The 26,228-nt window shown below is 49.1% G+C and overlaps 3 protein-coding genes across 4 annotated transcripts in view; 1 reads left to right on the top strand and 2 right to left on the bottom strand.

The window, feature by feature from the left end:
• Fpgs (folylpolyglutamate synthase) overlaps nt 1-4,352 on the bottom strand; it is a 40,854-nt gene extending 36,502 nt beyond the window's left edge. The window contains exon 1 of one of the 2 annotated variants that reach the window (XM_045148769.1): nt 4,281-4,352. In XM_045148769.1, the coding sequence (XP_045004704.1) occupies nt 4,281-4,301 (21 nt within the window). In that variant the 5' untranslated portion in view covers nt 4,302-4,352. Of the gene's footprint in view, nt 1-3,996; nt 4,253-4,280 lie in introns of those variants that run through there. The other variant, XM_045148761.1, reaches the window with a different exon arrangement.
• A 5,789-nt stretch (nt 4,353-10,141) lies between these two features.
• On the bottom strand, nt 10,142-16,579 carry Cdk9 (cyclin dependent kinase 9). The gene is made up of 7 exons (XM_004671633.2): nt 16,431-16,579; nt 15,890-15,971; nt 13,357-13,447; nt 12,950-13,116; nt 12,683-12,854; nt 12,447-12,595; nt 10,142-11,024 (listed from the first exon to the last, which is right to left on the bottom strand). The coding sequence occupies exons 1-7, from the start codon at nt 16,520-16,522 to the stop codon at nt 10,659-10,661; spliced, it is 1,119 nt and encodes a 372-aa protein (XP_004671690.1). The 5' UTR covers nt 16,523-16,579; the 3' UTR covers nt 10,142-10,658.
• A 1,088-nt stretch (nt 16,580-17,667) lies between these two features.
• The window catches only part of Sh2d3c (SH2 domain containing 3C), a 54,558-nt gene continuing 45,997 nt past the window's right edge, over nt 17,668-26,228 (top strand). The window contains exon 1 of the mRNA XM_045155655.1: nt 17,668-17,743. The gene's annotated coding sequence lies outside the window, so the exon portion shown is untranslated. The remainder of the gene's footprint in view (nt 17,744-26,228) is intronic.

Here is a 26,228-nt window from a genome sequence, read left to right on the forward strand (position 1 = left end):
ACCAGAAGGCTTTGCAAACAAGTTTGTGTGTGTGTATGTGTTTTCAAGGTAGAGTCTCCCTCTAGCCCAGGCTGACCTGGAGTTCACTATGTAGTCTCAGTGTGGCTTCGAATTTATGTTGATCCTCCTACCTCTGCCTCCCGAGTACTGGGATTAAAGTGCTGGGATCAAAGACGTGCACCACCACAGCAGCAAGGAAGCATTTTAACCTCTCCAGACACCTCCCAAATTTATTTATTTGCATGCATACATGTATGTATTGCATAGAGTATACCACCAGGGCATTTTGCAATTAGAGCACCAGATACATGTCCCACTTTTTGCAACTGCCTTTATCAGTAAACTAGAGCTAGCAGGGTTTGCAAGCAAAAACCTTTTTTCTTTCTTTCTTTTTTGTTTTTTTTTTTGTTTGTTTTTCGAGCAGTATCTCAAAAAACCAAACAAGGATTGGAAAGATGGCTTAGCGGTTAAGGTGCTTGCCTGTGAAGTCTAAGGACCCAGGTTCAATTCTCCAGATCCCGCATAAGTCAGATAAACATGGTGGCACATTTATCTGGAGTTTGTTTGCAGTGGCTAGAGGTACTGGCATGCCAATTCTCTCTCTCTCCCTCTTTCTGTCTATAATAAATAAATAATGAAATAAAATAAGATAAAATTGAATGTCAGCATGGGATTCATGAGACCCTGTTGCAGAAACAATTAACAATGTATGAAGGCTGGAGAGATGGCTGACCACTTAAGGTGTTTGCTCCAAAGCCTAATGATCTGGATTTGATTCCCCACTACCCAGGTAAAGCCAAATGTACAAAGTAGCACATGGGTCCGAAATTCATTTGCAACAGCTAGATGTCCTGGCATGCTCATTTCTCTCTCTCTCTCTATCCTTGAAAATAAATAAAAATACTTAAAAAATAATTGCCAGGTGTGGTGGTGCACGCTTTTAATCCCAGCACATGGGAGGCAGAGGTAGGAGGATCGCCATGAGTGCAAGGCCACCCTGAGAATTCATAGTGAATTCCAGGTCAGCCTGGGCTAGAGCGAGACTCTACCTAAGAAAATAGATAAAAAAAATTAAAAAAAAGAGGGCTGTATAAAGGGCTTAGTGGTTAAGGCACTTGCCTGCAAAGCCAAAGGACCCAAGCTCAATCCCTAGTACCGACGTAAAGCCAGATGTACAAGATGGCACATGCATCTGGAGTTTGTTTGCAGTGGCTGGGGGTCCTGATGCACCAATTCTATCTCTCTATGCTTATAAATAAATATTAAAATTTACACAATGAATAAATAAATAAAATACTTTAAAAGGTCATATTCTGAGATCCTGCCTCATAAAAATAAAACAAATATGCTGGGAGAGGTGGTTCATGCTTTGGGGGCTGAAGTGATGGCCTAGTGGTTAACGTGCTTGCCTGTGAAGCCTAAGGACCCAAGTTTGGTTCCTCAGTACCCATGTAAGCCAGATACCAAAGGTGACACACGTGGGTGGAGCTTGTTTGCGGCTGCTGGAGGCCCTGGAGCGCCCATTCTCTCTCTATCTACCTCTTTCTCAATCTCTCTGTAAAGTAAATAATTAAAATACCTTTTAAAATGTTATGAGGGCTGGAGAGATGGCTTAGTGGTTAAGGCGCTTGCCTGTGAAGCCTAAGGACCCATGTTCAATTCTCCAGGTCCCACGTAAGCCAAATGCATAAGGTGGTGCATGTGCCTGGAGTTCATTTGCAGTGGCTACAGCCCTTGGTGTGCCCATATACTCTCTCTTTTTTTCTCTCCCTCTCTCTGTCTCTAATAAATAAATACAAATAAAATCTAAAAAAGAAAAAGTGTTATGAAAGTTAGGTATGGTGAACACCTTTAAACCCAGTACTCTGCAGGCAGAGGTAGGAGGATGGCTGTGATTTTGAGGCCAGGCTGGAAATACAAAGTAAGTGCTAGGTCAACTTGGGCTATAGTGAGACCCGGCCTCGCAGAAGGAGGAGGAGGAAGTGGGGAGGGATAGGAAGGGGGAGGAAGAGGAGGAGGAGGAAGAAAGCCAATCAACAACCAAATAAATAAATAAATAAACCAAGCTGAAAGCAAAAGCAAGGCTGAAGAGATGGTTCAGCAGTTTAAGGTACTTGTTTGAAAAGCCTGACAGCCTGAGTTCGATTCCCCAGTACCCAGGTAAGTCAAATGCACAAAGTAGTGCATCCTTCTGGTGGCAGGAGGCCCTGGTGCACCCATTTTCTCTTCTCTCTCTGTCCTTGCAAATAAATAAGTTTAAAAATACTAAAACGTAAATTAAAAAAAAAAAAAAAGCTGGTCATAGTGGTGCATAGTATTAGGGAGGCTGAGGTAAGAGAATCACTAGTCTGGGCTACAGTGAGGCCCTACTAGGAAAAACAGAAACAAGGAAAAACAAAGACCAGTGTGGTGGTGCAAGCCTTTAATCCTGGCACTCAGGAGGCAGAGGTAGGATCGCTGTGAGGCCACCCTGAGACTACATACTGAATTTCAGGTCAGTCTGAGCTACAGCCAAACACTACCTAAAAAACCACAGACCCAGGCTGGAGAGATGGCTTAGCAGTTAAACACTTACCTGAGTAACATAAGGACCCCAGTTCGAGGCTCATATTGCCCAGGACCCACATAAGCCAGATGCACAAGGGGGTGCATGCATCTGGAGTTCGTTTTGCAGTGGCTGGAGGCCCTGGCGCTCCCATTCTTTATCTGGTCTTTCTCTCTGTGTCTATCGCTCTCAAATAAATAAATAAAAACTAAACAAAAAATTAAAATAAGTAAATAAATGTCAGGCGGGGTGGCGCATGCCTTTAAAAAAAACAAACAAACCATAGACCCTACATCATTTAGCCTATCTCCCAGAGGAGACAAGAGGACCCTAAAGCAGCTTAGTCATTTATAGAGTGTTAGACCAGGCTCCCCCTCAGGGTGGATCTGGTTCCTGTGCCAACCTGGCCTGTGCTGTTCTGTGACCCCTTTGGCCTTGACCTTGACCTTTTACTGCAGGCCCCGTGCATTGCTCTCAGCTTCTGGGGGGTAAGTCCACATTCTCTTTTTCTTGGTCCCTAAAGTGACCTACCTTATGTTCCTGAGCAACTCACCTCATCTCTCTAGAGCCGGAGCTTCTAAACTGAGGGGACAGGATGATCTTGCAGGGGCTTCTGTCACCCTGGCCATCTAGAGCACCCTTCCCCTTGTGATCTGGCTGGGTGAGCTGTGGCTTTGTAGTTCACAGCCAAAGCTCCAGGCTGCCTCAGGGAGAGGCACTAGGGTGCTATCTCCTGCCTCCCCACCAACAGAGGACACCAGGGAGGCTAAGTCATTTGTCTGGTCTGCGACTTCCTCCCTGGGACCCCTGCAGTGTGCCCAGGCTCCCATCCCCAGCGCTGAATCCTCATCTGTCAAGCTGTCTCTACCTGGGCGGGCTGTGCTGTGATAAGAGTATATTAAGAGGCCCTGGGCCAAGTCCAGAGCCATAAGCCCACAGGACGCTGAGTTCCTGCTTTTCCAGCCAGCTACACTTGACACCTGCCTGTTTACAGCCATATCAGGTGAGGTGAGAGTTAGGTAGGTAAAGGGCTGTGGTGGCGCACGCCTTTAATCCCAACACTTGGGAGGCAGAAGTAAGAGGATCGTCATGAGTTCAAGGCCACTCTGAGACTACACAGTGAATTCCAGTTCATCCTGGCCTAGAATGAGACCCTCCCTCAACAACCCCCCCCCCAAAAAAAAAGAGTTAGGCAGGTAATACTGGTCTCTGCTCTGGAGACCCCTGTGTCCAGAGTTTCCCAGGAGACACACTGGGTAGAGTCACTGGAGAGTGTCCCTGTGAGAGAATGGAGCTATGTGATGAGCTGTCTCTTACACCATCCTGCCTTGGCTCCTGGGGCCTGCAACGATGGTCATTCTTGAACCCCTGAGGAACATTTATACTCATACAGAAGGAGGAAAGGCCTAGCGAGTTGAGGCAACCTGTCAGAGATCAGCAGGCTCTCCTACCTGGAAGGAGGCAGTTTTAGCTGCAGAAGGACACCCCGATGAGCCCTGCCATTCCATGCTTGATTCCCACCAGAACTTCTCAGCCACAGGCCAAGCCATAGGCAGCAACCTGGCACCTTTCATCCCTGGGCTTCCTGATCCTCTTCTGGGCAGGGCAAGAATGTCTCCGGGAGAGGCAACTTTTGCCTAACCGATTCTGCTTGGCTGCAGCGGAGACTGTGGGCCCTACTGGGCGACACAGGGGAGTCTCCCTTTCCTACCTTCTCTACTGAGAGAGGCTTTACCTGATAGGTTCCCACTTCCATCCTGGGATCAGTCCAGGGACTTCCTGGTCCAACCTAGCTGCTGTCCCCCACTGTAGAGCTAGCTGGAATCTCCTAGTAAGTTAAATAACAACTGAGTGGAGGTCAAAGGTGAGCAGCAGAGGGCGGGAAGGGGGGTTATGGGAGGAGGGTGGGAGGCGGGGGTAGGGGGTATCTGGAAGACTTCCAGGTACTGGGGCTGTTTCCTGCCCAGGCGAATCTGGCCTCTTCCAGTCCTCCTTGTCACAGCCCACCGTCCCTTGCTGTGAGAGCCATTTGGCCTTGCCCTGCCAAGCCGGGAAGAGGGAACACAGGTCCAGCATGAGCATGAATGAAGTGCCCTTGACTTGGGAGCCCCAGTGTGCTGGAGGAACAGGCTTTGTTTCGCCAAGCCAGTTGGTCAAAAGAACATGCATGGGACACAGGACATGGTCCTTGGCCTGCAAAGTAATGTCAAGAGCACATGCAGCAGGGAGGCGCCTCAGGCCTTTCATCCCAGCGTTAGCAAAGCTGAGCCAGCAGGATCCCCATGAGTCTGAGGCCAGTCTTAGATACGGTGAGTTCTAGGTCAGCCTGGACTGCACGCAGACCCTGCCTCAAAAACAAAACAGAACAACTAGGCGCAGTGGCGCGCACGCCTTTGGCCTTAGCACGTGGGAGGCAGAGGTAGGAGGATTGCCATGAGTTTGAAGCCACCCTGAGACTATGTAGTGAACTCCAGGTCAGCCATGGCTACAGTGAGACTCTACCTCGAAACACCAAAACCAAAACAAAACAAACACGTTCGTAAAGGGTCTGAGATGGCCAAGGCCTTTCTGTTTCATACTTACCCGACTTGCTCAAGTGTATAAGACAAAGAAGGCCCACACTATGCTGATACCAGGAACAAGGTGAACTCCCCACAAGGTCCCTGTCCCTCTACAAATGGATGAAACCCACATCATGCCAGGGTTTGAACCAGAAGCAGGCCCAGCACTTCCATGAGCTGGACTTGAGGAAGCAAGGAGAGAGAGCTGAGCCAGCTGCTACAGGGTTTAAGTCCTACCTTATGGTTTACTGCATGAATCAAAACACTAAATGGGGTTGGAGAGATGGCTTAGCTGTTAAGGCACTTGCCTGTGAAGCCAAAGGACTCAGGTTCAATTCCCCAGGGCCCATGTAAGCCAGATGCACAAGGGGCACATGCATATGGAGTTTGCAGTAGCTACAGGCCCTGGTGTGCCCATTCTCTCTGTCTTTCTTCTCTCTCTCTCTCTCTCTCTCTGCTTGCAAATAAATTTAAAAACAAAACATTAAATGCAGCTGGGAGTGGTGGCACATGCCTTTAATCCTGGCACTTGGGAAGATCACCGTGAGTTTGAGGCCACCATGAAACTACATAGTGAATTCCTGGACTAGAGTGAGACACTACCTTGAAACACCAAAAAATAAAAAATAAAAAAGCAAAAACTTAAGTTATTAAATACAAGAAAACACAGAAACACGAAGGAAAAACCACCCACTGCAGCAAACTCAGAAGGCTGTGGTCTGGCAATTGTGTAACCTCCCTCTCCCCTCCCGCCATAACTTTTCCCTTGGGATTTTTGATCCAGTGCCAACTATGATACCCTCAGCTTCCCCTACTCTTTCCTTCTCCTTCAACTTTAAAAAATGTATTTTTTAATTTTTATTTATTTATTTGAGATAGAGACACAGACATAGGCAGGTATAGAGAGAATCAGAGAAAATAGGCCCACCAGGGCTTCTAGCCACTGCAAACAAATTCCAGATGTGTGTGCCCCCTTGTGCATCTGGCTTATGTGGGTCCTTTGGCTTTGCCTTAACTGCTAAGCTATCTCTCCAGCCCTACTTCAACTTTTTTGGGGGGATGGGTGTTTCGAGGTTGGGTTTCATTCTGGCCCAGGCTGACCTGGAATTCACTATGTAGTCTCAGGGTGGCCTCGAACTCACAGCGATCCTCCTACCTCTGCCTCCCAAGTGCTGGGATTAAAGGCGTGTGCCACCACGCCCGGCTTTCCTTCACCTTTTTTTTTTTGCTGTGTGTGTGTTTTTAGTTTTTCGAGCTAGGGTCTCACTTTGGCCCAGGCTGACCTGGAATTCACTATGTAGTCTCAGGGTGGCCTTGAACTCACAGCAATCCTCCTACCTCTGCCTCCTGAGTGCTTGGATTAAAGGCATATGCCACCACACCTGGCTCTCCTTCAACTTTTAAAAAAACATTTTAAAATTTATCCTAGGCTGACCTGGGATTCAATATGTAGTTTCAAGATGGTCTTAAACTCATGGTGATCCTCCCACCTCTGCCTCCCAAGTGCTGGGATTAAAGCCATGTGCCACTACACCCAGCTAATTTTTAAAATTTATTTATTAGAGAGAGGGAAAGAGAGAGAAAGGGAGAGAGTGGACATGCCAGGGTCTGGCTTATGTAGAATCTGAAGAATCGAACCTGGGTCCTTAAGTTTCACAGGAAAGTGCCTTAACCATTAAGCCATCTCTCCAGCCCATGGGCTGCTGTTTTATAGAATCTAGTCCATCAGACTAGTTTGGACCAACTAGAATGTGAATTACATAGAGACAGGGAAGGCTCTGCTGTGCTGTCAACCATGTTACACATTCAGGGAATGAATGGAAGCCAGGCATTCAGCTGCTGGTGAGATCAAATGAGATAGTAGAGTATTGTTGTATAATTGCCTATAAGAAGTTCCTCTCTCTTTCTAGCACAGGCTGACCTGGAACTCACTCTGTAGACCAGGCTGGCAACCTTCTGAGTGCTGGGACTACAGGTACTGTACCACCATGCCCAGCATGAAGTTTCCTCTCAGAAGTATTATTGGGTCAAAGAATACACCCTGGGAGTGGGGTTTGACTCAGTAGCAGAGAACTTGCCCAGCATGTGGAGAAAGGCCCTGGATGCAGTCTCCAGCCCTGGGCCAGAGAGACTTTAATCTTCCAGAGAAAACTTAAGTATTTTTTTTTTTTCCCTGAGGTAGGGTCTCACTCTAACCCAGGATGACCTGTAATCCACTATACAGTCTCTGAGTGGGTTTGAACTCGTAGCAATCCTCCTACCTATGTCTCCCAAGTGCTGGGATTAAAGGCATGAGCCACACACCTGGCCTTACAGATCCATTTTTTAATTTTTATTTATATATTTTTTTGGGGGTGCTAAGGTAGTCTTACTCTGATCCAGGCTAACCTGGAATTAACTATGCAATCTCAGCGTGGCCTTGAACTCATTGCAATCCTCCTACCTCTGCCTCCCAAGTGCTGGGGTTAAAGGTGTGTGCCACCACGGCCGGCCTTTTTTTTTTTGGCGGGGGGGGGGGGTAAGATTGGTGCATCAGGGCCTCCAGCCACTGCAATCGAACTCCAGACATGTGCGCCCCGGGGGTGTGCATGTGCGACATTGCATGCTTGCGTCACTGTGTATCTGGCTTTCGTGGGACCTGTAGAGTCGAACATGAGTCCTTAGGCTTCACAGGCAAGTGCCTTAACCACTAAGCCCTCTCTCCAGCCCTAAATACATATAAAATATTTTTGAGCTGGATGTGGTAACACACTCCTTTAATTCTAGCACTTGGAAGGCAGAGGTAAGAAGACTGCCCTGAGTTCCAGGACACCCTGAGACTAGAGTCAATTCCAGGTCAGCCTGGGGCTACAGCAAGTCCGTACCTTGAAAAGAAAATTTTTGTTGTTGTTTAATGGGCACATGAGGGCCTCTAGCCACTGCAAACTCCAAACACATGGGCTACCCTGTGAATCTGGCTCACATGAGTTCTGGGTAGCTGAACCTAGGACTTTAGGCTTCGCAGGCAAGCGCCTTAATCACCAAGACATCTCTTCAGCACTAATTTGTTTTTCAAGGTAGGGTCTAGCTCTAGCCTAAACTGACCTGGAATTCACTATGTAGTCTTTGGGTGACCTCAATTTCACAACAATCCTTCTACTTCTGCCTCCCAAATACTTGGATTAAAGGAGTATGTCACCATGCTCCAATCCCTAAAATATTTTATTAAAAAGATAGCCTGGTGTGGTGGCACATGCCTTTAATCACAGCACTCAGAAGGCAGAGGTAGGAGGATCGCTGTGAGTTCAAGGCCCATTGAGACTACACAGTGAATTCCAGGTCAGCCTGGCCTAGAGTGAGACCCTACCTTGAAAAACCAAAAAAATAAAAATAAAATAGCCAGACTAGAGAGATGACCCAGTGGTTGGGCATGCTTCCTACACAAGCAAGGTCTGAGATTGCCAGTCAAATTTCACATAAGCAGCTGGGTGTGGCTACACACACCTGTTACCCAGCCCCTACCTTCCTGCAGGGAAGCAGATACTCAAGAATCAAGGGAGCCTACAAGCTTGGGCAGTAGTAAAGAGAAACTAGCTCAAAAAAAGACCAGGAAGCTTGGAAGATGGCTGAGCTGTTAAAGGCACTTGCTTGCAAAAGCCTGATGAGCCAGGTTCCATTTCCCAGTACCCATATGAAACCAGATGCACAAAGTGGCACATGTGCCTGGAGTAGCTGTACAGTGGCAGGAGGCCTTAGTGCACCCATTCTCTTTTACCTTCTTGGGGGAAAAAAAAATGGAACTCATTCTGTAGTCCCACGCTGGCCTTGAGCTCAGAGCTCCTCTTACCTCAGCCCCCTGAGTGTTGGGATTAAAAAGCATATGCCACTATGAAAACCTCAACTCAAAGCACATTATATATGTATACTAAAAAAAAAAAAAAGCTGGACATGGTGATACACACCTTTAATCCCAGCACTTGGGAGGCAGAGGTAGGACTGCCATAAATTTGAGGCCACCCTGAGACTACATAGTGAATTCCAGCTCAGCCTAGGCTACAGTGAGACCCTACCTCAAAATAACAAAAAAAACTGGGAGGGGGGGTAGGCAAGAGAGATGGCTTAGTGGTTAAAGTGCTTGCCCGTGAAGACTCATGTGTGACTCGACAGGTCCCATGTAAGCCAGACACACAGTGATGCAAGCACACAATGTCACACATGCATACAAGGGTGTGCATGTATCTGGTGTAATTCTCTCTCTCCGTCTCTCTCCAAAATAAAGTTTGATTCCCCAGTACCCATGTAAAATCCAGATGTACAAGGTGGTGCACGTATCTGGAGTTCACTTGTAGTGGCCAGAGGCCCTGGCACTCCCATTCTCTCTCCCAAATAAATAATACATATACAATTATGGTTTTTAGCTGGGCATGGTGGCACACACCTACCAGCATTTAGGAGGCAGGAGTGTAGGAAAATTATCATGAGGTCACCCTAAAACTACAGAGTGAGTTCCAGGTCAGCCTGGGCTAGAATGAGACCCTACCTCTAAAAACCAAAAAAAGAAAATTTGGGGGAGATGGCTCAGTGGCTAAAGGTGCTTGCATGCCAAGTATCAGTCCGAGTTTGATTCCCCAGCACCCACGTAAAGCTAGATGCACAAAGTGACACGTGCTTCTGGACTTCATTTGCAGCAGCAAATGGCCCTGACATGCCTATTTTCTTTCTCATAAATAGTTTTAAAGCCAGGCATGGTGGCACATGCTTTTAATCTCAGCACTCAGGAGGCTGTGGTAGAATGATCACCATTGAGTTCAAGGTCAGCCTGGTGCTACAGCTGAGTTCCAGGTCACCCTGAGCTAGAGACCCTGCCTCAAAATATGTCCTCAGGAGCACGACCGCAAGTTTTGGAAGGTACACAGGAAAGAGAAAAAAAGATAAAATGCTATTAGAATTGTATACAGGACAAATAAGGGTGAACATAGGGATTTAACCAACCAAATCCTAGCTCTTCACTGTGGGAAAAGGGCTGAGGGTCCCAATTCAGAAAACAGTCACTTACTGGAAAAAAATCGACGTTTAATTCTGATTAAATGGAATCCAGGAATGTCTCTGAACAAAAGAAAACACGATAAAATTAACCTCTTGAAGAAACCAAGAGTTCTCATTGGCCCCATGTACCTCCTGAGGCCTAGGCCAAGAGCAGCCTGTTTCTGAGGCGCTTCAGTTCCCCAAATTTCTCACTCTGAGGGGAGTGCTGGGGGTGACAAGGAACCTGTGCTCTCTCCCATTGTGCTGGGAGCATTTAGGGGTGTCACCGGTGCTGAGGCTCTTCTACCCTCTTCCTGTCCATATTAAGTAGAGACCCTTCAGGCAGCACCAGAGAGAGACCCACGGAGGAGGGGCAAGACGGCCCTGGTGCTCTCCTGTCCTTGCGTCTGGCCGACACGCCACTGCAGCCCAGCGCACGCAGCTGACTGTGCCCAGGGTAGGGAGTACAATGAGCCACCAAGCCCACAGTGCAGTCTCACAGCAGAAACAATTCATACCAGCCCTAAGCAAGAGGGCTGGCACTGGCCTCAGAAGACACGCTCGAATTCCGTCTGGTTGGTGGTGGCAGGATTTCGACTCTGGTTGGTAGACTGCTGCGTGATCTGACTGCCCTTCCGGCGAGGTGGCGCCAGATACTCAAACATGGATGTCAAGTGAGTAGACAGCATGCCCTTGAGGTCTGAGGGCATGGGGTCTGACCAGAAGAAGTCATGGTTGAGAGCGTCGTCACTGTCAATGCGCTGCGAGGGATCCAGAACCAGTAGCTTGTCAATAAGGTCCAGGGCGTAGGGGTCACGCACGTAGGCCTTCAGCCTGTCCTTCACCTTCCGCTTCTGGCCCTTGACCAGGTCCAGCTTCTCAAACAGCTCGTACTTGTCCACATTTGGCCACACCTGGGAGGCATACAGTGAGGAAGGAGTTGGGGACAAGGTGTGCTTATCTAGCATCTGAAGGGGCTAAGATGATTTCCCCAGGTGCTCCCCTACCACCTTCACTTCAAAACCAGATCCCGGGCTGGAAAGATGGCTTAGCAGTTCAGCACTTGCCTGTGAAGCCTAAGGACCTCAGTTCAATTTCCCAGGACCTACATAGGCCAGATGCACAAGGTGGTGCATGCATCTGGAGTTTGTTTGCAGTGGTTGGAGGCCCTGGCACACCCATTCTCTCTTTCTCTGTCTGTCACTCTCAAATAAATAAAATAAAAAACTGGGGCTGGAGAGATGGCTTAGCGGTTAAGCGCTTGCCTGTGAAGCCTAAGGACCCCGGTTCAAGGCTCGGTTCCCCAGGTCCCACGTTAGCCAGATGCACAAGGGGGCGCATGTGTCTGGAGTTCGTTTGCAGAGGCTCGAAGTCCTGGCGCGCCCATTCTCTCTCTCTCCCTCTATCTGTCTTTCTCTCTGTGTCTGTCGCTCTCAAATAAATAAATAATTTAAAAAAAAAAAACAAAAAACTGGATCCCTCCAAAGTAAAAGCAGTGGCCACCACTGACATAGGTTTATCCTAGCCCTGGTACATTCCTGTTTCATTAGAAAGCCCAACACTTTTCAGCTCAGCCAGCATTAAGGTTTGAGCAACATTCCCAGTCCTTGAGGAGTAGTCCAATATAGCAGATCCCTCTTTTTTTTGATTCTTGACTGCCATGACTACATCTGTTCTCCCATATAACCTCTGTCATGATATTCAGTATCACCTCAGGCCCCAATAACCATGGGGTGAAACTTCTGAACAAAATTACATCTTCTGGGGGCTGGAGAGGTGGCTTAGCGGTTAAGGTGTTTGCCTGCAAAGCCAAAGGACCTGGGTTCGATTATCCAGGACCCAAGTAAGCCAGGTGCACAAGGGGCACATGCATCAGGAGTTTGTTTACAGTGGCTAGATGCCCTGGTGTGCCCATTCTCTCTCTCTCAAATAAATAATTAAATAAAATTTTAAAAAATCTTAGATCTATCAGGGCTGCAGAGATGGATTAGCGGTTAAGGCCTGTGAAGTCTAAAGACTCATATTTGACTTTCCAGGTCTCACGTAAGCCAGATGCATAAGGCGAAGCAAGTGCACAAGGTAGCACATGCGCATGAGATGGTGCACATGTCTGAAGTTTGACTGCAGTGGCTGGAGGTCCTGGCATGCCAATCCTCTCATCAAAACAAAAAACGTTCTATCCCCTTACACCAAAGCCACAAAACCGGCTGGGTTGAGACCTACGGGCAGGCCACACAACTCTTAAGAACTGCATTCCCTCCATCAGCCCCACTGGGCGGCAGACTTGGGTCTCTACACCTCTGCAGAAAGGGGCCCACTTTGCCTCATCTACACACCTCAGGGGTGATGGATCCACAAAGCTGGCTAATGAGGGCAAGCTGGTGTTGCTCCGTGTTACCCTGCATGATGGGGCTGCGAGTCCACATCTCCGCCATGATGCACCCAGCACCCCACAGGTCAATGGGTGGGCCGTAGTCCCGCTCCCCTGAGAAGAGAATACCAAGAGGGCCCCTTGAGACTGAGGTTTGAAGCCCTGGTACCTGACCCTGTTTCTGCCAGCTGGAGCCCTTACCTAGCAACAGTTCTGGGGGCCGGTACCACAGTGTCACCACACGGTTAGTATAGCGGTTGGGCTGACTGTTCTTGGCCAGGCTGAAGGCACGGGCCAGCCCAAAGTCTGCCAGCTTCAGGACGCCATCCCGGGTGATAAGTACATTGGCAGCTTTCATGTCCCTGTGCAGGATCTGCAGGGAGGACATGAGTGTGGGCCTGGCCAGGTTCCACACAACCGTGGAAGGCAAGCCCCCAACCTGGTGCCTCCCGGCAGCTCCGGCCCCACCTTGTTCCTGTGGATGTAGTACAGGCCGTTGAGCAGCATCTGCATCACCCTCTTGATCTCAGACAGCGTGAACTTGACTAAGACGTTGCTCAGCAGCCCAGCAAGGTCATGCTCACAGAAATCGAACACCAAATATATGCTGCCCTTGCAGCGGTTATAGGGCGAAGCTGACACAGAATGGACAAAAAGAAAAAATATATATATTAGAAACATTCACCTCACTTTCCCACAGCCAGCTTCTATGCCTCCAGCCCAGCCAACACATGCCCTGGGGAAGCACTAACTCCAGTGAAAAGACCAGGGGAAGCAGTGTGCTGTGTAGTCAAGAAGAGGAAACTTATGTGTCTAGCTTAGGGTTGCAAAGCCCTTGGGGCCAAACCTCACTGTCAAGTTCCAAATGACAATACCTTTGGTTCGACAGATCTCAATCAAGTTGACCACATTCTCGTGCTTTAGTAGCTGTAGGATCTTGATTTCCCGCAGAGCTGTGATGGGGAACTGGGTAGAGAAAGAGAGGAATGGTCAAAAGTGGGAGAGCTACAGACCAAGAACCTGGGCCAGGCTAGGCGTCTACACTAAGGGTCAACAGCCCAGGCGGAGGCCTACGCTCTTGATGTGGTGGTGCACACCTGCAATCCTAGCACTCAGGAGTCAAAAGGCAGGAGCCCTGACACAACTTTCAAGGCTGGCACTGGCTACATAGTAAGACCTTGTCTCAAAAGAGACAGAGGAGGCAAAAGTAGGAGGACTGCCAGTAGTTTCAGGCTCGCCTGAAACTTCACAGTGAATTCCAGGTCAACCTGGGCCAAAGTGAGACAGTACTTCAGGGGGCTGGAGAGATGGCTTAGTAGCTAAGGCACTTGCTTATGAAGCCTAAAGACCCATGTTTGGCTCCCCATATCCCACGTGAGCCAAATGCACAAGATGCATGCTCAAGGTCACACATGCACACAGGTGGCGCACATGTCTGGAGTTTGATTACAGTGGTTGGAGGCCTTGGCTTGTCAATTACCTCCCTCATAAAAATAATACAAAACAAAAAAACCAGTCTGTTGGGATTGCCTCAAAAAAGAAAAAAGGAGGGGCTGGAGAGATGGGTTAGCGGTTGACGTGTTTGCCTGTGAGACCTAGGGATTCCGGTTCAATTAACCAGGACCCACATAAGCCAGATGCACAAGGAGAGTGCATGCATCTGTAATTCATTTGTAGTGGCTGGAGACCCTAGCGTGCCCATTCTCTCTATCTGCCTCTTTCTCACTCTGTCAAATAAGTTTGTTTGTTTTTTTTAAAGGAAAAGAAATTCAGGTCTGGAAAGATGGCTCAGAGGTTAAAGGTGCTTGATTGCAAAGCCTGATAGCCTGGATGTGAGTCCCTAGTACCTATGTAAAGCCAGATGCACCAAGTGGCGCAGGCATCTGGAGTTCATTTGCAGTGGCAGGAAGCCCTGGCACACACATATTCAATCTCTCTGCCTCCTTCTCTCACAAATAAATAAATCAATAATTTTTTTTTTTTTTTTTTTTGGTTTTCCAAGGTAGGGTCTCACTCTAGCCCAGGCTGACCTGGGATTCACTCTATAGTCTCAGGGTAGCCTTGAACTCATAGCGATCCTCCTACCTCTGCCTCCTTAGTGATGGCTTAAAGCTTAAAAAAAAAAAAAAAAGAAAAGAAAAATGCCAGGCATGGTGGTGCACGCCTTTAATCCCAGCACTCCAGGTCCAGGTCAGCCTGGGCTAGAGTGATACCCCACCTTGGGGGAAGCGGGGGATGGGGAACCCAACAAAGAACAAAAAAAGGAATAGTAATACTATGCACACACCTATGCACATACCCTCTGTACTTACCACTTTTTAGGTTTGGGGATTTTTTGTTTTTGGTGAGACACTAAGGTTTTCTTTCTGTGGACTCACTATAGAGTCCAGGCTCACCTTTTTTTTTTTTTTCTTCCAAGGTAGGGTCTCACTCTAGCTCAGGCTGACCTGGAATTCACTATGTAGTCCTAGGGTGGCCTTGAACTCACAGTGCTCCTTTTACAAACTCTGCCTCCCAAGTGCTGGGATTAAAGGCCTGCACCACCATGCCCAGCCAGCCTTCAAAATTTTAACTGTACATCTGTTGGTAATATGAAGACCTTCCCTTGTGAAGGCAGTCTCTAGGAAGCTGGACAGAAGCAAAGATGGGGAAAGGAGCTCTGCTGAGCTTGGTCACCTTTTAAGTTTAAGTGGATGTATTGTCCTTCCATGTTGAACAAAATTAAGCAACAAGTCAAAGGTGTTTAAAAGCCTAACTTCTAGCCAGCCATGGTGATACACTCCTTTAATCCCAGCATTTGGAAGGCTGAGGTAGGGGGATTGCTGTGAATTTTGAAGCCAGTCTGAGGCTACACAAGTGATTTCCAGGTCACCCCGGGCTAGAGTGAGACCCTATTTTGAAAAACCAATTTCTAGAATCAACTTTCACCTTAATACAAGTGTGAGTTCCCTTCTTTTTCTTTTTTATTTATTTGAGAGTGACAGAGGGAAAGAGGGAGAGGGAGGGAGAGAGAGAATATGAATGGGCACACCAGGGCCTCCAGCCACTGCAAACGAACTCCAGATGCATGAACCATCTTGTGCATCTGGCTTACTTGGATATTGGAGAATCGAGCCTTGAACCAGAGTCCTTAGGCTTCACAGGCAAGCGCTTAACCGCTAAGCCATCTCTCCAGCCCGTGAGCTCCCTTCTTGGCCCCAACTTTTCAGGGTTATATTTTGCTGAAAAATTATATATCAAGCGCTTCAGACCATTTGAATTATTAAAATTTAGGCAGAAAGCTAAGTTCCCTGCATCACAAAAAATAAATAAGTAAACTCAAAGTGCTGGGTATAAACGGAAATCTCAACGCGGAAGTCCCCGAAGTAACTGTGGAAACCCAGCCCAGTGTCCCAGGACCGTACTTACCCCCTCCTTTTCATTCTCCATCAACACTTTCTTCAAAGCTACCTTCTGGCCCGTCTGGCGGTGCCTGGCCTTGAACACTTCCCTGCAGGTCGAGAGGAAGGAGACCCAAGAGAACTCATCAGCCATTTCCTTAGGGCCTGACTACCCGCTACAAAAGAAGGAAGAGCAGGGGACAAGACACCCGGCGGGGCTGGGCCCCGGAGCCTGGCAAGCAGCGACTCCACCCCGGCTGTTTCCAGTCTCTCTCCTAGCGTCTGAGTCCGTCCCCCGGCCCCTTTCTCTCACCCAGGAGTCTCTCGGAGAGACCCCGCTCGCCTCTGGGGCGCCCCGATGCAAACCCTCCCCGGCCCGCATCCCAGGCCTCAGGCTCCTTCAAGCCACGCAGCTCCGACTGCACGGGGCCCATCAGCGCGCGGCCTCGAGACGCCAGGGAACAACCTCGAGGACTGGAAGCTTCCCGACCACCTCGGGCCCGTCCTTGAGCTTCCCGGCGTCAACCCTGGCAAATGCAGGCCCCGGGAGCTGCCGGGCCCAACCTTACCCGAAGGTGCCTTGGCCGATCTTGGCAAGTTTCTCATACTTGGTGACCTCATCACAAAAGGGACATTCCACTGAGTCGTACTGCTTTGCCATGGCCGCTTCCAGCGCACCGCCGCCGCCGCCACTGCCGCCGCCGCCGCCGCCACCTCCAGCCACCGATGCTGCTGCAGCCGCTGCTGATGCCGCTCCAGGTCCCGCCACACTCCAGGCCCCTCCGCGGCCCCGCCACTTCCGCCTCCACGGCCACTTCCGGCCTCGAGGCGCCGATCCCGCCTCTTCCGGTCGCCGCCCGCCGCCAGGCCCCCTGGGACTTGTAGTTCCCGGGAGGCCAGGGGGAGCCGGAGCTGCAGAGGAGCCTCCGCCGCAGCCACTGCCCCCGCCTCCGCCTCCGCCGCCACTGCTGTTGGTGGCCCCGATTGGGGGCGCGGGAAGCCGGGGCGCTGGGGCTGGAGCTCGGGTCGGTACGTCCCGCTGCATCGGCCCGGGCCGCGCTGCTGCCGTAGCTGCTGCCGCTCTGGCGCCCGATCCGGGGCCAGCCGCAGTGCCCTGCTCCTCCTCCTCCTCCTCCTCCTCCGACGGCGCCGCCTCCGCCGGGCTGCGCGGGGAGGAGGCTGGGGGGAGGGACGGAGGGAGGGGGGCGACCCCCAAAGCCACGGCCTGGGGACTCCCTGGCCCGAGCCCGGACCCGGGTCGGCCCGGCGAGGGGGCGAGACTGGAAGAGCCGACGAGGAGGCGGCCCGAGAGCCCGGGAGGGGGCGCGTTATAAAGGGGGAGGTGCCCGGCCTCCCCTCCCCCTCCGCCCGCCTCCTCCCTCCTCCTCCCCCCCCTCCGCGGCCGCACCTGCCGCCGCCGCCTCCCGCCTCCCGCCCGCTCGCAGTCCGGCGGCCGCCCTCGGCGCGTCACCGCCCGCAGCCCCTCCTCTGCCTTCGGAGGTGGGGCCGCGCTCGACACCTGGCCGACGCTGCCCCGCCGCGTGCCTCAGTTTACCCCCTAGTGTCAGCTGTCACCGAGATCTCCGTCCTCCTGGGCTGGGAACGAATGCTCCTTCCGAGGCGAAGGCAGCAGGTTCCAAGGGAGCGGCCTTCGGGCCCTGGCAAGTGAGCCCGGCCCCCGCCACCACCCCCCTCCGTCGGCCCCCTGCAGCCACCCGCCGTTGACATGGCAACCGACGGCCGCCAGGGGGCGCGGCGACACCGGAGGCGGCGAGCGTGCCGAGCTGGGGCCTTGTGAGCCCTGAATCCTGCGTTTCTCCAGGAGGCCAGGATGAGCGAGATCCTCCATCCATCCACCCCGAGCCCAGCGGCGCCAGAGCTGGTCAGTCCCCGGTCGGTCATCGCAGTAAGAACTAACATGGACCTAGCACTCAAGAAGTGCTAGGCTTTCCTGATGAGTCTTGAACCGACCCTGTGAAGCAGGGACCACTAGCCCATTTCACAGAAGACTGTGAGAGACACTCAAAACGGGGAGGTGGCTTACCCAATGTCGCACAGTTACAAGGCTGTCTCACGATGTATAGAGGATTCTCATGGTTCGTCCTAATTTGAGTCCGTCTGAGGGAGACCTGCTGTTTTTACGCAGGCCCCATGCCCACTCTTCACCCCATGACCCTGCCAGCCACTCCCTCCCCAGCTTCTTCCAGTCTCCGGGAGCCTCCTGACCCTTCCTGCGTTCTGCTCAGTGAGCAGCCACAGCAAAGCTGCCTTTTCCACCTCCTCGGTATCCCCTCCACTTGTCCCCTCCTTCCCAGCACATGGTGGGTGGATCCTGAGTCCAGCCACCCCACCCTGGCCTCTCCACCTGTCATCCTTCACAATCCGAGCCAGATCGTTTTGAACTGTAGTCAGCAAGTATTTCCCCTTGCTGTCTTAAAGGAATTCTTATTTTTATTTATTTGAGAGCAACAGACGGAGAGAGAAAGAGGCAGAGAGAGAGAATGGGCACATCAGGGCCTCCAGGCACTGCAAATGAACTCCAGATGCATGGGCCAACTTACGTGGGTTTACGTGGGTACTGGGGAATCGAGCATCGAACCTGGGTCCCTAGGCTTCATAGGCAAGTGCTTAACCACTAAGCAATCTCTCCAGAGAAATTCTGTGTGATACAGAGGTCTTTTCAGCATACCTCCTATAGACTGTGGCCCAGCAAACTCTGCTGTCTCCACCTTTCCATTGTACCCCACCGTGCCCTGGTCAGCTTAGCCTGAAGGAATCCCTCCAGTTGGTACCCACCTATTGATTCAGTTTGCCTGTTTGAGATAGGGTATATCTATTCAGTCCTGGCTGATCTGGTGCCAAGTAGCCCAGGCTGACCAGCTCATAGCGATCCTCCTGCCTCAGTCTCTCAAGTCCTGGGCACCTCCATGCCCAGCAGGCAGCTTTTAGTGAACTTGGGGTCCCATAAAGCCCTGTTGTGGGAAAGGGCCTCTGCCAGGGAGGGTTTTGAGGGTCAGGGTCAAAACCTGGAGCCAGCAAGGGTTTCAAGGCAGTTGAGCCATATGTTAGGGCATGATCTGGGGCCAGCTTCATTGAGTAAAGTACTATTTTTTTTTTTTTTTTTTTGAGGTAGGGTTTCACTCTAGTCTAGGCTGACCTGGAATTAAGCCTCAGGGTGGCCTCGAACTCACGGTGATCCTCCTACCTCTGCCTCCCCAGTGCTGGGATTGAAGGTGTGCACCACCACGCCCAGCTTGAGTAAAGTACTTATTAAAAGCAGGGAGTAGGGAGGGGGAAAATCAGGGATAATAGGAACATAGTAATTGTGGTAATTACAATGTATTGAGAGCAAATAAATGGCCAAGCCTTACACTCAGCTCTTTATGAACATTATCTCAATCATCACCCAGCCATTTGGGGATGAGGCACTGGTATCACTCCACTGCGTACATAAGGATGCTGACACTTACAGGTGATGTTATTTCTGGGTCACACAACTGACCAGTGTGGCCAACTGGTACTTGAACCAGGTCAGTTTGGCACAAACCCCAAACAGTTCCTGTGGGGGGTTGAATGTGAATATATGTATGTTCCTCATAGCCTCGGGGATATTTGTGGGGCCAGTTTCCAGGTAGGGTCTCACTCTAGCCCAGACTGACCTGGAAGTCATTGTGTACTCTCAGGCTGATCTCAAATTCAAAGCGTTCCTTCTACCTCTGCCTTCTGAGTGCTAGGATAAAGGTGTGCACCATCATGTCCTGCAACCTCAGGGATTTTTTTTGTTTGTTTGTTTTTCAAGGTAGGGTCTTGCTCTAGCCCAGGCTGACCTGGAATTCACTATGTAGTTTTAGGGTGGCCTTGAACTCAAGGCTATCCTCTATCTCCCAAGTGCTGAGATTAAAGACCTGTGCCACCACACCCCCTTAGGGATTTTTGATTATGTTTGCAGGGAGAGATAGCTCACTGGTGAAGGCACTTCCCTGAAAAACCTAACAATTGGGGCAAAGCTAAAGGACTCAGGTTCAATTCCCCAGTACACAAGGGAGTGCATGCACCTGGAGTTCATTTGCAGTGGCTGGAGGCCTGGTACGCCCATCTCTCTTTCTCTTTCTCTCTCTCAAATAAATATATTTTTTTTTTTAAAAAAAGAAGGGCTAGACAGATGGTTTAGCAGTTAAGCATTTGCCTGTGAAGCCTAAGGACCCCAGTTTGAGGTTTGAGGCTCATTTCTCCAGTACCCACATAAGCCAGATGCACAAGGTGGTGCATGCATCTAGATTTCGTTTGTAGTGGCATTCTCTCTCTCTCTACCTCTTTCCCTGTCTGTTGTTCTCAAATAAATAAATAAATAAAAATAAGCAAAAAAGGGCTGGAGAGATGGCTTAGCGGTTAAGCGCTTGCCTGTGAAGCCTAAGGACCCCGGTTCGAGGCTCGGTTCCCCAGGTCCCATGTTAGCCAGATGCACAAGGGGGCGCACACGTCTGGAGTTCGTTTGCAGAGGCTGGAAGCCCTGGCGCGCCCATTCTCTCTCTCCCTCTATCTGTCTTTCTCTCTGTGTCTGTTGCTCTCAAATAAATAAATAAATAATTTTTAAAAAAATAAGCAAAAAATATTTAAAAAAAAAACAAGCACAGGTGGTGCACACCTTAAAAAATAAAGAAATGGGTGTGTGCAGCAGTCTAGGGTCTGGGTGTCTGGGCTGTGAGGTACTTGGAGCCTTGGCAGAGCTTGCTGCCTCCTCAGTCTTTCAGGTGAGAGGAAGTGAGCGGAGGGGTGGAAACTGGCCGAGCTGCAGATGTTACTAGAAGAGGCGATCTGTCAGGCAAGAGGGCACTGACAGAGTGTTACCAGAACAGTGGACTACTGTGAAAACAACTGCACCCAGGCTGCAGGCAAGAGAAAAACATTAGAAGAGACCAGAGCTCATGCAACCCAATCTCTAGATGGTGTTTCTTACCAAATAAATGCATTGACTAACAATGCACTCCAGTTGCTGGACATCCAAGCCTCTCAGTTTCGTATAATGGAGTATTCTGTCAATCATATCTCACCGACCATGGATATGGAATGCCGTGTAAGGTATATTCGGAAACCTATCAACTACACAGTTCTGGATGATGTGGGCCATGGAGTTAAGCATGAAAATAGCCAGCCTGCAAGAACTGGCACACTGTCTAGAACAAATCCTCCTACTTAGAAACCACCAAGTCCTCCCATGTCAGGCTGAGGGACTTTGGGGCAGAATACTCCTTATAAAACCCTAGAACCTGTTAAACCCCCAACAGTTCCTAATAACTACATGATTAGCCCTGCAAGGCCTGGAAGTCAGCATAGTCCAGGCAGAACAGCTTCTTTGTTTTTATTTATTGTTATTATTTATTTATTGGTTTTTCAAGGTAGGGTCTCACTCTAGCTCAGACTGACCTGGAACTCACTATGTAGTCTCAGGGTGGCCTTGAACTCACGGCGATCCTCCTACCTCTGCCTCCTGAGTGCTGGGATTAAAGGCATGCGCCACCACACCCGGCAAGGACAGCTTCTTTAAATCAGAGACCAAGGACACACAGTGGACGCAGTGGAGGAAGTGGAAGTTGAGAAAACAGTGGAAGCAGTAGTATTGGCATTGCCATGGCTGTGCCCACTGCCAGTTGCTGCTAGCCCAACTCCACTGCCACCTCCACCGCCAGATGGCACGCCCCGTGTGATGACTGTCTGTTTCCACCCCCACCACCGATGGACTGTGCGGATGAGGAAGCAACAGTAGTCCAGTAGAATGATCTCTGTGCAGGTGGGGATCCCAACAACGATATGGAGATAGTTGTTGCAATACATGATTATACAAAAGACAGAGACAAGGAGCTGTCGTTTATGGAGAGCGCCATCATTCATGTAATCAAGAAGAAGAATGACGGCGGCTGTTACGAAGGGGTCTGCAGTCGAGTGACTGGACTCTTCCCTGGGAACGATGTTGAATAATCAATCATGCATTATACTGATTACATTTCTCAAGTAGGTTCTTATTGTACTCAGTCATACTCTGGGACTATAATGGTTAACAGAATTGTCTTAATGTGCTGGGCGTGGTGGTGCACGCCTTTAATCCCAGCACTCGGGAGGCAGAGGTAGGAGGATTGCCGAGAGTTTGAGGCCACCCTGAGACTACAGAGTGAATTTCAGGTCAGCCTGAGCCAAAGTGAGATCCTACCTTGCAAAACAAACAAAAAAAAAATTGTCTTAATGTTTTAAAATATGATATGCCCATATTTTTAGGTTTTTTTTGTTGTTTGTTTGTTTTTGTTTTTTCGAGGTAGAGTCTTACTTTAGCCCAGGCCTCAGGGTGGCCTTAAATTCATGGTGATTCTACTACCTCTGCCTACCAAGTGCTTGGATTAAAGTCATGCAGTACCACACCCGACTATTGGTATAATTGAATGTCTGCCTATAAGCATAAATCTGGTTTTTAAAAAATAAATATATATATTTGGTTTTTCAAAGTAGGGTCTCATTCTAGCCCAGGCTGACCTGGAATTCTCTCTGTGGCCTCAAACTCATGGCTGGTACAAGTCTCAGTGCAGCGTGGTTACGAACAATGTCAGGCTGATATTAAACTCAGAAAACTTAAGGGCTGGTCATATTTTGTTTAGATTGTCGTTTTTTAAAAAGATTGTGTTCAAAGCATGTATAAATTTTTATGTATTGAAATATACTTAAAGATTACAAGATGCTTCTAGTTTGTGTAATACCTACAGATGAAGTTTTCAGACTTTGGGTCTCCATGTGAAATGAAGGAATATCTGTAATGTTGTAATTTGTATCTAAATTTTTGTTTTTGTTTTTGTTTTTGTTTTTTCGAGGTAGGTTTTTACACTAGCCCAGGCTGACCTCGATTTCTCTATGTAGTCTCAGGGTGCCCTCGAACTCACAGCAATCCTCCTACCTCTGCCTCCCAAGTGCTGGTATTAAAGACGTGTGCCACCACGCCTGGCTTTGTATCTAAGTTGTTTTTTTCTTTTTTAAAGTTTTTTTTTTCTTTTTTTTTTTAAATTTATTTGAGAGCGACAGACACAGAGAGAAAGACAGATAGAGGGAGAGAGAATGGGCTCGCCAGGGCTTCCAGCCTCTGCAAACAAACTCCAGACGCGTGCACCCCCTTGTGCATCTGGCTAACGTGGGACCTGGGGAACCGAGCCTCGAACCGGGGTCCTTAGGCTTCACAGGCAAGCGCTTAACCGCTAAGCCATCTCTCCAGCCCATCTTTTTTAAAGTTTTTTAATGGCTGAAATTTGCATTATAATTTTTTCCATTCATAAGTATATAAGTGAACCAAAAATAAATAGCCAGGTATGGTTGTGCACCCCTTTAATCCCAGCACTCGGGAGGCAGAGGGAGGATTGCCATGAGTTCAAGGCCACCCAGAAACTCCATAGTAAATTCCAGGTTAGCCTGAGCTATGGTGAGACCCTACCTCAAAAAAACAAAATAAATAAATAATTTTTTTTTTTTTTTTTAAGATCTGGGCATGTGGCACACACCTTTAAACCCAGCACTGGGAAGGTAGCAGTAGGAGTGTTGCCCTGAGTTCAAGGCCATCCTGAGACTACATAGTGAATTCCAGGTCAGCCTGGGCTAGAGTAAGAACCTGCCTCAAAAAATCTTAAGGAGAGCCAGGTGTGGTGGCTCACACCTTTAATCCCAGCCCTTGGGAGGCAGAGGTAGGAGGATCGCTGTGAGTTTGAGGCCACCCTGAGATTTCAGGTCAGCCTGAGCTGGAGGGAGACCCTACCTTGAAAAACAAAAACAAAACAAAAAAATTCTTAAAGAAAGAAAGAAGGAAAGGACTGGAAAGATTACTCAGTGGTTAAAGCGTTTGCCTACAAAGTCTAACAACCTGGGTTCAATTCCCCAGTATGCATGTAAGCCAGATGCGTAAGGTGGCACGTGCATCTGGAGTTCATTTGTACTGGCTAGAGGCCCTGGCACACCCATATTCATTCATATTCTCTCTCTCTCTTTCTCTGTTTGCAGATTAATTAAAAAAAAAAAAAAGAGGAAAAGAAAATTCCTACACTTAGCTCTTTGTGAGAATTATCTCAGTTGTTACCCAGCCATCTGGGGATGAGATACTGTTGTCACCTCCACTGTGCGCATTAAGTCCGCCGACATAGGTGATGTTATCTGGTCAGGGTCACATAACTGGCCAGTTGGCCAAGTGGTACTTGAACCAGGTCAGTTTAATACCAACCTCAAACAGTTCCCATGTCAAGGGAACTGTCCATCTAAGTTTATGACAGAGTTTAGGTACAGTCACACTTCCTCGGTGCTGATAAAAGATGTGGAGGGTGATTTCAGGCTGTGACTGGGGCCTATTTACCACCAGCCCTCGCTAAGTCACGTCCTGTGGGCAGAGTTTCCGGTGATGTTGTCACCTCTACCCCAACAAGAGCCCTGACATGTGTCAGTTACTTCCCCTTAGAGTCTTTGGTCCTCAGCTCTCCCTGAGGGAGGCTGGAATGATCAGGTGACTTTGGAAGGTTGCCCAGGCCTGGAGCCTCATGTCCCTGGAGAAAGCAAAAAGAAATTACCTATTTTTCACTCACTTTGACTTCTGGCTTGAAGGAATGTTGACTACTTCCCCTGTGGATTGATGAAACTGTCAAGGCCTAGCATGTGGCTGGTCCTCAGTAAACACTCACTGGCTGGTTGTTTAAATGGGCCCTAAGAGAGCCTCCTGTCCCGTTGTCATTTAACACTTAAGGAATTAGCACAAACAGGCCTCATGACACAGAACTGTAATCCTGCTACTTGGGAAGTGAAAGCTGCAAGATCAAGGGCAGGAGGGATGGCTTAGCAGTTAAGGCATTTGCCTATGAAGCCAGAGGACCCAGGTTTGATTCCCTAGGACCTAGGTGAGCCAGATACACAAGGTGGGACATGCACTTGGAGTTCTTTTGCAGTGGATGAATGCCCTGGTGCACCCATATTTTTTTCTCTCTTTCAAATAAATAAGATAAATTTAAAGATATATATTTTAAAAGCTGCAAGATCAAAAGTCCAAGGCCTGTCTGCTAATAGAGCAAGGTCAAGGCCAACCTATAAAACTTAATGAGACCTTGGCTAAAAAAACAGAAGGGGGCGCTGGAGAGATGGCTCAGTGGTTAAGATGCTTGCCTGCAAAGACTAACGACCATGGTTTGACTCCCCAGTACCTACCTAAAGCCAGATGCACAGAGTGAGTCACACATCTGGAGTTTGTTTGCAGTGGCTGGGGGCCCTGGTGTACCCATTTTCATCCTCTTTCTGTCTCTGTCATCTCTGTTTCTTTTTCCATGCAAATAAATATTTTTAAATGAAAATGGGGCGGGGGGAGGCAGGAGGATGTAGCCCAGTAATAGAGCACTTGCCTAGCATGCACAAAACCCTAGGTTCAATGGAGCATGGTGGCACACACCTTTAATCCCAGCATTTGGGAGGCAGAGGTAGGAGGATCACTATTAGTTTGAGGCCACCTTGAGACTACATAGTGAATTCCAGATCAGCCTGGGCTACAGTGAGACCCTACCTCAAAAACTAAAAACAATAATGACAACAACAAAAAGACACTCCCTAGGTTCAATCCCCAGTACTGAAACAAAACAAAGCAAAACACGGAATTTGAGGTACAGAGCAGGAAGGAAAGAGCACCAGCTTTTAAAAAATTATTTATTTGCGAGAGACAGAGAAGAAGGTGGGCAGAGAGGGAATGGGCCCTCTAGGGCCTCTTGTCACGGCATACCCCCCCCCTTTGTGCATTTGGCTTTACATGGGCACTGGGGATCAAACCCAGGTCATCAGCTTTTGCAAGTAAGTGACTTTAACCACTGAGCCATCTCTTCAGCCCAGAACGCTTAGTTTCTTTTTGTTTTTCAAAGTAGGGTCTTACTTTAGCTTAGGCTAACCTGGAATTCACTCTGTAGTCTCAGGGTGGCCTTGAACTCACAGCAATCATCTTACTGCTGCCTCCCAAGAGCTGGGGTTAAAGACATACACCACCAACCACGCCCAGCATCAGAACACCAGTTTTTGACTCTGGCCTGGATCCTGTCCCCCCAACCCCCTATGCAATGTAAGGGTAGATAAGAGTGAGGACCTGTGGAGGAGAGAGGGTGACAGGCTCACAAGATGGGAAATGTTAGTTGCTTGTGGATTCATAGATTCACTGGTTGAAGGCCCAAGGGTAAAGAACAGTGGTGTGATACCCAGAGCCATGTCTAGCCATGCAAGCTCTGCTCTCACGAGCTTTGCTGTCCCTGCCTGGCCCTCTGTTGACATTTTCATCTCCTTAACTTTGTCTCTAAGAAGGTTGCTATGACTGGCTCCTGGTGACAGAA

This window comes from Jaculus jaculus, chromosome 1 (assembly GCF_020740685.1).
Source record: "Jaculus jaculus isolate mJacJac1 chromosome 1, mJacJac1.mat.Y.cur, whole genome shotgun sequence".
NCBI lineage: Eukaryota > Metazoa > Chordata > Mammalia > Rodentia > Dipodidae > Jaculus > Jaculus jaculus.